The sequence below is a fragment of the Oncorhynchus kisutch genome, linkage group LG14 (genome assembly GCF_002021735.2).
Source record: "Oncorhynchus kisutch isolate 150728-3 linkage group LG14, Okis_V2, whole genome shotgun sequence".
Lineage (NCBI taxonomy): Eukaryota > Metazoa > Chordata > Actinopteri > Salmoniformes > Salmonidae > Oncorhynchus > Oncorhynchus kisutch.
Window position 1 is genome coordinate 37160633 of NC_034187.2, and position 13513 is coordinate 37174145.

The 13513-nt window shown below is 47.3% G+C and overlaps 1 protein-coding gene across 3 annotated transcripts in view; it reads left to right on the top strand.

The window, feature by feature from the left end:
- Positions 1 to 13513, top strand: part of LOC109903897 (homeobox-containing protein 1) — a 39487-nt gene that overhangs the window by 15907 nt on the left and 10067 nt on the right. For 2 of the 3 annotated variants that reach the window (XM_031788332.1, XM_031788333.1), the window contains exons 2-9: positions 3451 to 4029; positions 5992 to 6077; positions 6326 to 6436; positions 9414 to 9570; positions 12390 to 12472; positions 12583 to 12678; positions 12791 to 12888; positions 13428 to 13505. In XM_031788332.1, coding sequence (XP_031644192.1) covers positions 3452 to 4029; positions 5992 to 6077; positions 6326 to 6436; positions 9414 to 9570; positions 12390 to 12472; positions 12583 to 12678; positions 12791 to 12888; positions 13428 to 13505 — 1287 coding nt within the window. In that variant the 5' untranslated portion in view covers position 3451. The remainder of the gene's footprint in view (positions 1 to 3450; positions 4030 to 5991; positions 6078 to 6325; positions 6437 to 9413; positions 9571 to 12389; positions 12473 to 12582; positions 12679 to 12790; positions 12889 to 13427; positions 13506 to 13513) is intronic. The other variant, XM_031788334.1, reaches the window with a different exon arrangement.

Sequence of the window (13513 nt, forward strand, 5' to 3'; positions counted from 1 at the left end):
TTGAAATTGAACTCCAGTGCATCCTGTTTCCATTGATCATCCTTGAGATGTTTCTACAGCTTGATTGGAGTCCACCTGTGGGAAATTCAATTGATTGGACATGATTTGGAAAGGTACACACCTGTCTATATAAGGTCCCACAGTTTGACAGTACATGTCAGAGCAAAGGTTGAAGGAATTGTCCGTAGAGCTCCCCGACAGAATTGTGTCGAGGCACAGATCTGGGGAAGGGTACCAAAAAATGTCTGCAGCATTGAAGATCCCCCAAGAACACAGTGGCCTCCATCATTCTTAAATGGAAGAAGTTTGGAACCACCAAGACTCTTCCTAGAGGTGGCTGCGTGGACAAACTGAGCAATCGTGGGAGAAGGGCCTTGGTCAGGGAGGTGACCAAGAACCCGAGTGTCACTGACAGAGCCCAAGAGTTCCTCTGTGGAGATGGGAGAACCTTCCAGAAGTACAATCATCACTGCAGCACTCCACCAATCAGGCCTTTATGGTAGTGGCCAGAAGGAAGCCACTCCTCAGTAAAAAGGAACAAGACAACCCGTTTGGACTCTGACTTTGAGAAACATTATTCTCTGATCTGATGAATCCAAGATTGAACTCTTTGGCCTGAATGCCAAGTGTCACGCCTGGAGGAAACCTGGCACCACCCCTACACTGATGGTGGCAGCATCATGCTGTGGGGATGTTTTTCAGGGGTGGGAACTGGGAGACTAGTCAGGATAGAGGGAAAGATGAATGGAGCAAAGTACAGAGATCCTTAATTAAAACCTGCTCCAAAGCACTCATGACCTCAGACTGGGGGAGAAGGTTCACCTTCCAACAGGACAACGACCCTAGGCACACAGCCAAGACAATGCAGAAGTGGCTTCAGGACAGGTCTCTGAATGTCCTTGAGTGGCCCAGGCAGAGCCCGGACTTCAACCCGATCGAACATCTCTGGAGAGATCTGAAAATATCTGTGCAGCGACGCTCCCATTCCAACCTGACAGAGCTTGAGAGGATCTGCATAGAAGAATGTAGAAACTCCCCAAATACAGGTGTGCCAAGCTTGTAGCATCATACCAAAGAAGACTCTAGGCTGTATCACTGCCAAGGTGCTTCAACAAAGTACTGAGTGAAGGATCTGAATACTTATGGAAATGTCACATAATAAAGAATGTCATTATGGGGTATTGGAGCATACCACCCTGCATTCCACTGCTGGCTTGCTTCTGAAGCTAATCAGGGATGGTCCTGGTTGGTCCCTGGATGGGAGACCAGAGGCTGCTGGAAGTGGTGTTGGAAGGTCAGTAGGAGGCACCCTCATCTAAAAAATTATCCCAATGCCCCAGGGCAGTGATTGGGGACATTGCCCTGTGTAGGGTGCTGTCTTTCGAGTGGGACGTTAAACAGGTGTCTTGATTTTCTGTGGTCACTAAAGATCCCATGGCACTCATCATAAGAGTAGGGGTGTTAACCCCGGTGTCCTGGCTAAATTCCCAAATTGGGCGTCATATCATCATGGCCACCTAATCATCCCAAGTTTACAATTGGCTCATTCATCTCCTCACCCTGTAACTATTCCCCAGGTTGTTGCTGAGAATGTGTTCTCAGTCAACTTAGTGGGTAAAATGTAGATTGAGGGGGGACAAAAACAACCATATTTTTAGAATAAGCCTGTAATGTAACAAAATGTGGAAAAAGGGAAGCGGTCTGACTACTCTCCGAATGCACTGTACAGTTTGAGAGGGAGATAAGAGAAGCAGAGAGGGGGAGGTATGCCTCATATATTCCAGAGAGCTTTTTTTTTTTTTTTTTTAAGGACGGCAGATTTGGAATCATATTGTGGAATGTGTCCAGCAGCCTTCATGTGACCACATCAGGACAATGTAGAGGAGAATGTAGTGTGAAATGAAGATCACGAGCTGTTAATGTCTCCTTCCTCTGACTCTGATTCCTCTGATTTAGCCAATGTCTCAAAGTAAGCATCCCAACTGGCACCCTATTTGCTATAAAGTACACTACTTTTGACCAGGGCCTGTAGGGCTTTTTTTGTGTTTTTATTTTTTTGTCTGCTCTGTGCAGACTGGCTTTTGATACGGTACTGTCTATGTCAAGTAGGCTAGGCGTTGTTGCATTGTTTTAAGGCTCTACATAATAATAACATATAGGCTATATGCCCTCTTGTTTTCAGTTGATGATATCACTAGTGTGCTTTGTGCAATATGCATTCTGACTATGGTACCTCCTTCTCCACCAGCCTTCAGTCACTAGGTCTAGAGACTGTGTGTGTGTGTGTGTGTGTGTGTGTGTGTGTGTGTGTGTGTGCCCTCTACTCTTTTTGACCCTGTTTTTGTTGTTGTTGTACTGTACTGCTCTCTTTGTATGTGTGTGTCCTGGCTGTGTGTGTATGTACAGTACTGTGTATGTACAGTACTGTATGTAAGTTTTTGTCTGAGGGCTGATGTCTGTCTGTGTGATATCCTATACACTGTCCTATGACTCATCCCCGCCCTCTTCAAAGGGAAAATATGGAGGTTGGCCGCTTAGGATGGAACATTTTCTTGGCGTTTTTCCCAAGTCGCACTCTCTGTTAACCCCTCCTCCCTCCCTCCCTTTCTCCTCTCAATCTTTCAACTCTCTCTCTCATGCATGTGTTCTCTGTCAGCTCTTTCTCTCTCGCACACACATGAGGTCTGCTCTCTCTCTCTATTTCCATCTCTCTCACCCTCCCCCCCTTTCGCACTATCTATCTAAGTCTATCCATATGTCCCATCCCTTTCCACATCTATCCCTCTCTTCTCTCTCTCTCCTACCTCTCATGTCCTTTTCCTCATTCTCCCCGTCTCTCCCTCTACTTCTCTCTCTCTCTCTCGCTCTAAAAGCCCTCTAAGAGGTTGATAGAATAATCCATTTCATATCTGGGCTGCAGCTGCTGAGCCAGTCTTCTCTAAGCATGCCGCTGATGAGGAGATAAGGTGTGTGCGGCACAGTGCGGTTCTTCGGGAATTTCCATTTGTGTGTACTTCTCTGTAAGCTGGGTGATGTTTTAGTGTGATTCTGAGTGCATACGTGTCTCAGCGTAATCTTTTGTAAGAGCTGCCATGGTCTCACTCATAATAATGGGTTAGGTCATAGACATAAGCAGTGTTATGCAATTCTATTTGATCTGTGCCAGTGTCTAAGGGGCTCGAGGTTGTTCTCTGGACAGCCACAGCTCCCCATCTCTCCATCTGTCCCTATATGTCTCATCTAAACTTCTCCTTCTCCCTCCTCTTTTCATCTGTCCTTCTGATCTGAACTCTCGCTCTCCCTCCATTTAAACCCTTCTCCCTCCATCCATTCCTCCTAAACTCTCGTCTCTCACGCCATCTCTCTCTCTCTCCCTCTTCATCCATCCCATCTAACCGTTCCCCTCTCTCTCGCTCCATGTCAACTCCTCTCTCTCTTCTCTCTGTCCAGGATGTCTCAGTTCACCGATGAGCCTCGCTTCACCATCGAGCAGATTGACCTGCTCCAACGGCTGAGGAGGACGGGGATGACCAAGCCAGAGATCCTCCACGCCCTGGATACCCTGGACAGACTGGACCGCCAGCACGGACACAAGTTTGGACGCCGCCCCCAGACGCAGCCCCAGCCTGTCGGTCAGGGACCGACGTCCAATAGCAATGCTAATATGACGTCGTCCAATAATGCTGTGGCGTCTTCGTCGACGTCCACGGCCGCCACACAGACTGGTTACCAGGCGAATGGGAATGGCGGGAGTGGTCTGTCGCCGTCACCTAGCAACAACTATGATATGTCGCCGCCCCCTCCGGCGGTTGTATCTGCCCCTGTTGCTTTGGCAGCGGTGGCTCAGAACGGGTGTGGTGGGGTTGGTGGCGGCGGAGAGATTGTTGCCATGACGAACGGAAAGCTGTCTCCACCACGGTTTCCTATCAGTGTTAGTGCGGTTAGTGGTGGCGTGACGGGGAGAGGCTACGGGTTTGAGACCAGCGAGGAGGAACTAGACGTGGACGACAAAGTGGAGCAACTCATGAGGTGAGGAGGAGTAACCGGAGTCTTATGCCTCGTTCACGTGCTAGTTGGAAATAGGAAACTCTGACATTTCCGACTTGGAAACTCATTGAACTCGAGTTTCTCACTTGAAAGTACCAGAATCAACCAATAGGAAGCTCTACGCAAATAACTTGTGTTCATGTGAACTTGGAGGTCCCGAGTGTCGTATAGCACACGAACACAGCATTATCTGAATATATTTAGATGGTAGTCAATAGGCACAAAATGGGAACCAAACTAATGACCTTTTGTACTACCTGAACATGTCGGTTTTTGAATGGGTTTGTTCTGAGCTAGACCCCCCCCCCAGGCCTGAGTCAAGTGATATCTGTCTATAAACACAGACACCATAATCAGACACACCGTGAAGCAGGCTGATGCTTTTCACATTAAGAAATTAGACTAGAGTGGGATTTACTTAAAAATAACTTTAATAAATACAGACTTGAAACAGGCAGAGTTCAAATGGCTAAAGACAAAGGGAGAGGTGTCAAAGATGCAAACACTCCTCACATCCTCCTCGCTTACACTGAAAACCAGGTGCCTCTCCTGCACCTTTGACCACCTGCACACAATTAGCAGGCCAAATTGGTGGGAGGCCAGTCAGTTATCAGTTCACCAATGCTTGTCCAAAAACACATGAACACACAATAGGTTATTAAATGGACAGTTTTGGTTGAAGTGGTTGGAAAGATATCAACTATGAATTGAATAATGGAATATATGCAGGTAATGTTATTTTCTGGTTTGCTACATAAAATACGGGCTCACTATATATATATATATATTATACACACACACACACACACACGTGTCCTGTCAACCCTGCAGCTGCTCTTTTGTAGTGTGTGCCCAGTGATAAAGGCAGTATTGATTAGATGGAGTGATGAAAATGAAATGGAGGGAGAGAAAAGTAGCAGTGGATTTCTGGCAGCTCAGTGCTGCCTGATTCTCCCTCACGTTCTCCATGAAGGGGAATCAATATAAATGTAAATGAGAAGGCAGTGTATCGACAGAAAGACTGTGTGTCTCCAGTGTTCAGCAGGCGCTCCATCACGTCTATCAGAACTGCTCTCTCTCGCTCGCTCTCCTTCTCTGTTTCGCTATCTCTCTCCGTCTCGCTCTCTCTCTCTCTCTCTCTCTCTCTCTCTCTCTCTCTGCTTTTGTCACATTCACTCTTTCCGTCTGACAATCACACATGCAGCGGCACTTGGTCACACACAGACACACAGACACATTTTCTCTGCCATCACCCATATTCTCCTTGCTTTTCCTCAACCCCTCATATTGGGCTCCCGAGTGGCGCAGCGGTCTAAGGCACTGCATCTCAGTGCAAGAGGCGTCGTCCGGGTTTGGCCCGGGGTAGGCCGTCATTGTAAATAAGAATTTTGTTCTTAACTGACTTGCCTAGTTAAATAAAAAATAAAATAAATATTTCCCTTTTGATTGGCTCTTTGCTTCCTCTCCAACGCCATTGTACTTGCTGATCATATCTCCCTCTATCCATGGCTTATCTTCTTACACTCATCCTCTCTGTTTCTCTCGCTTGTTCCACAGACATCTCTCACTTCTTCACTCGTCCTCTCCGTTTCTCTCGCTTGTTCCACAGACATCTCTCACTTCTTCACTCTTCCTCTCCGTTTCTCTCGCTTGTTCCACAGACATCTCTCACTTCTTCACTCTTCCTCTCCGTTTCTCTCGCTTGTTCCACAGACATCTCTCACTTCACTCTTCCTCTCCGTTTCTCTCGCTTGTTCTACAGACATCTCTCACTTCACTCGTCCTCTCTCTTTTCCTTGAACCGTCCTCTCGTTCGATCTTCCTAGCAAAAGGGAACAATGCTCTTTGTTTTCTCTCTTTCCTCCCTCACACTCACCACCTCTCTCTCTCTCTCGCTCCTCCCTCCCTCACACTCACCACCTCTCCCCCTCTCTCTCCCTCCAGAAGGGACAGTGCCATAATCAAGGAGGAGATCAAGGTGTTCCTGGGGAACAGGCGCATCTCTCAGGCCGTGGTGGCTCAGGTCACAGGTCAGTATGCCCCCTTGTGGCTAACAGAGCACACTACACATGGCACTTGACTGTGGGAGTGGAACTGTGGTCACTAGTGTTTGTGTGGATGTAATGAGAAACCGCAAGTACTTCATCCACTGTATATATGCAGTGGCAAGTTAATGAATCCCTCTCTCTGGGCCATCCTCTCTCTCACTCTCTTTGTCGGTCTTTCTCTCTCTTACTTCCTCCCTCCATTTTCTCTCCCTTGCTCCCCCTCTCTCCAGGTATCAGTCAGAGTCGTATCTCCCACTGGCTGCTCCAGCAGGGCTCGGACCTCAGTGAACAGAAGAAGAGGGCCTTCTACCGCTGGTACCAGTTGGAGAAGACCACCCCCGGTAATGCCCACCACCACCACCCCCATGCCCAGCCCCCCACCCAGTCCCACCATGCCCCCCACCTCCACCTCCTCCACCCCCTGGCAGACCCCCTTCTGTGCCCCCCTGACCCCCCCACCCTCAGCCTCCTCCCATCTGTCCAGTCCCTCTTCAGTTGTTCCACTCGTTCCATCCACTATTAGAGGACTCTCTAAGACCCTGTCCAAACTAGAGGGGTTATATGATGAGAGCTGATGGGTGAATCTATGAACTATTTGTTGATAGTCTCGGGCTAGAAAATAGTGATGGCCCTTCCAAATCCACCCTATGTATCCCTGAACTGTTGTTTTGGCCCAATGCAATCCACTTTTCTAGGGGGCACTCATGCCAAATCTGAGTGTGTTTATTTGTAGTCACTCCATGTGACTACACTACCCACATGCCGTCTTGTGCCCCCGTCTTGTGCCCCCCCTTTCAATGGGCATACAGTGCTTTGCAAAGGTATTTAGACCCCTTGGATTTCTTTGCATTTTATTGTGTTACAAAGTGGGATTAACATTTGATTTAATTGTTAGGTTTTTTCTGTCAACAATAACAAAAATGAGAACTACAATATAGTCGTTGCATAAGTATTCAGGCCCTTTGTTTGGACAAGCCTAAATGAATGACTTAAATGACAGAAGAATACAAATATTTCAAAGTATGCAACAAAAGCACTAAAGTAATACTGCAAAAGAAAAACATGGAAAAGGAAAACACATTTTGGCCTAAATACACAACCTTATGTTTGGGGCAAATCCAACACCACATCACTGAGCAACTCCCTCCTTATTAACAAGCATGGTGGTTGGTGGCGGCATCATGGTGTGGGTGTGTTTCACATCGGCAAATACTGACGTTTTTCAGGGTAAAATGAAAAAACTGGGATGGAGCTTAGTACAGGCAAACTCCTCGAGGGAAAACCTGCTTCAGTCTCTGAGAGGAATTCACATTTTCAGCAGGACAATAACCAATAACACAAAGTCAAATCTACACTGGAGTTGCTTACCAAGATGACCGGGAGTGTTCCTGAGTGGCCAAGTTACAGTTTTGACCTAAATCTGCGGAAAGACTTGAAAAATGCTTTCTAGCCATGATCCCCAACGTCTTGACAGAGCTTGAAGAATTATGAAAACAATCATGGGATAAAATAGCCAAATCCAGGTGTGTAAAGCCCTTTGAGAATTACCCCAAAAGGCCCATGGCAATAATCGCTGTGAAAGCGGTTTCTAACATGTACTGACTCCGGGTGCTGAATACTTATGCAACGACTATATGAGTTATTTAATTTCGATCCATCTTTAACATGTCATTGACATTAGAGTATTTTGTGGTTGTTGACAAAAAATTGCAACTGAAATCCCACTTTAACAGAAACATGTGAAGAAATCCTAAGGGTATGAATGCTTTTTCAAGGCACTGTAGCTACTCTGCAGACACACCCCATGCAGTATTGAAACCCCCCCCCCAAAATGTTCCATTCACAGTACTTGTCCCGTCCAATTCTCTGAGCTGTTACGTCCCATTTCAACCCCCCCCCTGCAACCTGTTTCTGCCCCTACAACCCCATTGTCTGTCTATGACTCCTTCCTGTTTCCAGATGTGTCACTTCCCATTTTCCGTGTCCCTCCCTACCCTCTGGGCACAGCAGCCAATAAGCTATCACAGCCGCAAATATTCAAATACTCATTATTGGCTGGTGTATAATGAGTAGTAGTAGTACTTGTAGTTGTATCGCTACGACGTCGCTAAGACAATTGAGTAGAAATGTAAAGTGCTTTAAGCACGGTATAAACCTCATTTTAATATGTTATGATGATGACTATAGCTAGGCCTTAAAGAGTACTGGTGTGTGACTGTATAACCATGGTGACAAAACTGATTTTTTAAATAAAAAGCAAACCTGTGAAATCACACCGGCCTCACCTCTCTGTCTGTGTGGAGGGGAGGGTGTAGTGATGAGCCCTGGTGGACTGTGTATGTCACAGCACCTATAGACGACTGCTGTATTAGCTGCATACGGCAGGGCTACTCCCATCCGGGCCTCCAGCTCTGCAGTACTGCCGGTAAAGTGTTCTTTATTTTAGGGTCTCAGTCGGGGTCTCAACTTACTGTTGAGAGGTTAGAATAATAGAACACACAAGGTGCAATTTCAAAATTTGGTTGTGCATCAGCAGTTACTCAATTAGCCCATGTCAGCTAAATGTTTTTAGATTGGCAAATTAGTCTAGCGCTCAGGTAACCATAAGCATTGTCGAATTACCGACCGGGATGGGGCCCAGTGATCATCTGTTTATCATATTAAAAACCACAAAAATGTGTAGAATTGCAGGAAATTTGCTGTAAAACTGCAATTTTTATAGTTTTTTTGTGGCCCCCATCAAAGTTGCCCATCCCTGATCTAGACCGCAGATTTCAACATTTATTTTAGTTGCAATCAAAAGCATGTATAGGTAGGTGTGAGTCAAATAGAATGGAGTCAGAAAAATACGTAGGTTCTAGTCCCAGGAAGCACAAGTAACATCTAGGATGTTAGTCTTTTAAAACATCCATTGACTGTTTCAAGGTGTTCCTGAGTTTCAACATCTTCATATGGACACAGTCCCAATCCACCTCTCTCTACATTTTATCATCAGAATGCTGTATGTGTGTTACAGCTACAGGCCGTATATAAGGGTTACAGACGTCATTGTTCATTAGGATAGTGCTATTGATCTATGCCGAAAACACTACCGCTCTTTGTATAGATGAGTCCTAATTTCCATACATGCACACCACACAGTCGCAATATAACATTTAATTCTTCTAAGAAATAAGGTGCTGAATCCTTTTCATAAAATGCACTCCATCAACAACCAAAGGAGAGCGCACTCCAAATAGTAGATGTCTGATGTTCACTTGATACAATCTTGGTTACGTGAGGGTTGTCTCCATGGTGACATCACGGTTGTGTCTACAGGTGCCACTCTGACGATGCGGCCCGCCCCCATGTCTCTGGAGGATGTGGTTGAGTGGCGGCAGACTCCGCCCCCTATAAGCTCCACCCCCGGGAGCTTCCGTCTGCGCCGAGGCAGTCGGTTCACCTGGAGGAAAGAATGTCTGGCTGTGATGGAGAGGTGAGGAGGAGAAAGGGGAGTGATGGAGAGAGAGTTGAGGAGGAGAAAGGGGAGTGATGGAGAGAGAGTTGAGGAGGAGAAAGGGGAGTGATGGAGAGGTGAGGAGGAGAAAGGGGAGTGATGGAGAGAGAGTTGAGGAGGAGAAAGGGGAGTGATGGAGAGAGTTGAGGAGGAGAAAGGGGAGTGATGGAGAGGTGAGGAGGAGAAAGGGGAGTGATGGAGAGAGAGTTGAGGAGGAGAAAGGGGAGTGATGGAGAGGTGAGGAGGAGAAAGGGGAGTGATGGAGAGAGAGTTGAGGAGGAGAAAGGGGAGTGATGGAGAGGTGAGGAGGAGAAAGGGGAGTGATGGAGAGAGAGTTGAGGAGGAGAAAGGGGAGTGATGGAGAGAGTTGAGGAGGAGAAAGGGGAGTGATGGAGAGGTGAGGAGGAGAAAGGGGAGTGATGGAGAGAGAGTTGAGGAGGAGAAAGGGGAGTGATGGAGAGAGAGTTGAGGAGGAGAAAGGGGAGTGATGGAGAGGTGAGGAGGAGAAAGGGGAGTGATGGAGAGAGAGTTGAGGAGGAGAAAGGGGAGTGATGGAGAGGTGAGGAGGAGAAAGGGGAGTGATGGAGAGAGAGTTGAGGAGGAGAAAGGGGAGTGATGGAGAGGTGAGGAGGAGAAAGGGGAGTGATGGAGAGGTGAGGAGGAGAAAGGGGAGTGATGGAGAGTTGAGGAGGAGAAAGGGGAGTGATGGAGAGAGAGTTGAGGAGGAGAAAGGGGAGTGATGGAGAGGTGAGGAGGAGAAAGGGGAGTGATGGAGAGAGAGTTGAGGAGGAGAAAGGGGAGTGATGGAGAGAGAGTTGAGGAGGAGAAAGGGGAGTGATGGAGAGAGAGTTGAGGAGGAGAAAGGGGAGTGATGGAGAGGTGAGGAGGAGAAAGGGGAGTGATGGAGAGGTGAGGAGGAGAAAGGGGAGTGATGGAGAGTTGAGGAGGAGAAAGGGGAGTGATGGAGAGAGAGTTGAGGAGGAGAAAGGGGAGTGATGGAGAGAGAGTTGAGGAGGAGAAAGGGGAGTGATGGAGAGGTGAGGAGGAGAAAGGGGAGTGATGGAGAGAGAGTTGAGGAGGAGAAAGGGGAGTGATGGAGAGAGAGTTGAGGAGGAGAAAGGGGAGTGATGGAGAGAGAGTTGAGGAGGAGAAAGGGGAGTGATGGAGAGAGAGTTGAGGAGGAGAAAGGGGAGTGATGGAGAGAGAGTTGAGGAGGAGAAAGGGGAGTGATGGAGAGAGAGTTGAGGAGGAGAAAGGGGAGTGATGGAGAGAGAGTTGAGGAGGAGAAAGGGGAGTGATGGAGAGAGAGTTGAGGAGGAGAAAGGGGAGTGATGGAGAGAGAGTTGAGGAGGAGAAAGGGGAGTGATGGAGAGAGAGTTGAGGAGGAGAAAGGGGAGTGATGGAGAGAGAGTTGAGGAGGAGAAAGGGGAGTGATGGAGAGAGAGTTGAGGAGGAGAAAGGGGAGTGATGGAGAGAGAGTTGAGGAGGAGAAAGGGGAGTGATGGAGAGAGAGTTGAGGAGGAGAAAGGGGAGTGATGGAGAGAGAGTTGAGGAGGAGAAAGGGGAGTGATGGAGAGAGAGTTGAGGAGAGAGGGAGTGATGGAGAAAGGGGAGTGATGGAGAGAGAGGTGAGGAGGAGAAAGGGGAGTGATGGAGAGAGAGTTGAGGAGGAGAAAGGGGAGTGATGGAGAGAGAGTTGAGGAGGAGAAAGGGGAGTGATGGAGAGAGAGTTGAGGAGGAGAAAGGGGAGTGATGGAGAGAGAGTTGAGGAGGAGAAAGGGGAGTGATGGAGAGAGAGTTGAGGAGGAGAAAGGGGAGTGATGGAGAGAGAGTTGAGGAGGAGAAAGGGGAGTGATGGAGAGAGAGTTGAGGAGGAGAAAGGGGAGTGATGGAGAGAGAGTTGAGGAGGAGAAAGGGGAGTGATGGAGAGAGTTGAGGAGGAGAAAGGGGAGTGATGGAGAGTTGAGGAGGAGAAAGGGGAGTGATGGAGAGTTGAGGAGGAGAAAGGGGAGTGATGGAGAGAGAGTTGAGGAGGAGAAAGGGGAGTGATGGAGAGAGAGTTGAGGAGGAGAAAGGGGAGTGATGGAGAGTTGAGGAGGAGAAAGGGGAGTGATGGAGAGTTGAGGAGGAGAAAGGGGAGTGATGGAGAGAGAGGTGAGGAGGAGAAAGGGGAGTGATGGAGAGAGAGTTGAGGAGGAGAAAGGGGAGTGATGGAGAGAGAGTTGAGGAGGGAGGGAGATTTGGTTGTTATAATATAGATAAAGGTTGAGAGATTGGGGGAAGCAGCAGATTTGGTTGTTATAATATAGATAAAGGTTGAGAGATTGGGGGAAGCAGCAGATTTGGTTGTTATAATATAGATAAAGGTTGAGAGATTGGGGGAAGCAGCAGATTTGGTTGTTATAATATAGATAAAGGTTGAGAGATTGGGGGAAGCAGCAGATTTGGTTGTTATAATATAGATAAAGGTTGAGAGATTGGGGGAAGCAGCAGATTTGGTTGTTATAATATAGATAAAGGTTGAGAGATTGGGGGAAGCAGCAGATTTGGTTGTTATAATATAGATAAAGGTTGAGAGATTGGGGGAAGCAGCAGATTTGGTTGTTATAATATAGATAAAGGTTGAGAGATTGGGGGAAGCAGCAGATTTGGTTGTTATAATATAGATAAAGGTTGAGAGATTGGGGGAAGCAGCAGATTTGGTTGTTATAATATAGATAAAGGTTGAGAGATTGGGGGAAGCAGCAGATTTGCCGTTAGATTTGGAGGAATGTGAATGTTGCCTGTTGATTTTCCAGTTACTTCAATGACAACCAGTACCCTGATGAAGCTAAAAGAGAGGAGATCGCTAACGCCTGCAACGCTGTCATCCAGAAACCAGGTGAGAACCAGCAGGAGGAAAACATGGAAAAACAAGAGGTACATACTTATGTTGAATATTAATTATGGAGTAAGGACGCTTGAATATGGTGCGTGCGTCTGTGTGTGCAGGGAAGAAGCTGTCTGATCTGGAGAAAGTCACGTCTCTGAAGGTCTACAACTGGTTTGCCAACCGCCGCAAGGAGATCAAGAGACGCGCCAACATAGGTAATGTTTACGACCCCTCGGGGGGGGGGGGGGGGTTGTTGAGTGAGTGTGTATGAGAGTGTGTGTGCGTACGGCTCAGATATGTTATGGAGAAGTTTTTATTTTTTCGAAGAAGAAGCAGCAATCCTGGAGAGTCATGGGATCGACGTCCAGAGTCCTGGAGGACACTCCAACGGCGATGACATTGAGGGGAATGACTTCCCTGACCAGGTAACCACCCCTAACAAGATGGAATGGTCCAGTTCTCTGCAAATCGTGTGGTGGAAATGCGTTAGACTGGTCAAATCCACTAGCGACTCTTGGCACTATACTTAAAGCAGACATTGTCATTGACTGCACGCATTATGAAAAATCCCAGTTCGAACATTAGAACATTAGAATATGAGATGTAATCTACACCTAGATTAGGCTGATAGAAATCCTCATTATTTTTGTTGAATCATTTTCAATTTGAGCGTCATTATTTCTCCTATATAGGATAGACCTTCTCGTTCTGAACTTCTAACGTGAGTGGGACGGGTGTGGCTTCGTGACAATGATCAAGAGTAGCTGCGCACCAATTAGACAGCTCCAAAGCAGTTACACCTTCGAAATCGCCAAAACATCAGCTATGCGGGTGTCGGCTATCGCCAGTTCACGCTTGATCTGATTAAATCTAGGCCCTAGTCTCATCCAGTTTGGATCTTGTTGTCAAGACCATTCTGCCTTCATACGGGTGGTTTCACATATTGCCTCTTGTTTTCCTGCAGGGCTGTGAAGTCCCTCTGTTTGAGAAGAGAGCTGTTACCAGACCCTTCAGTCGACTAGACCTGTCCTCTCCCACACAGGTATGTAT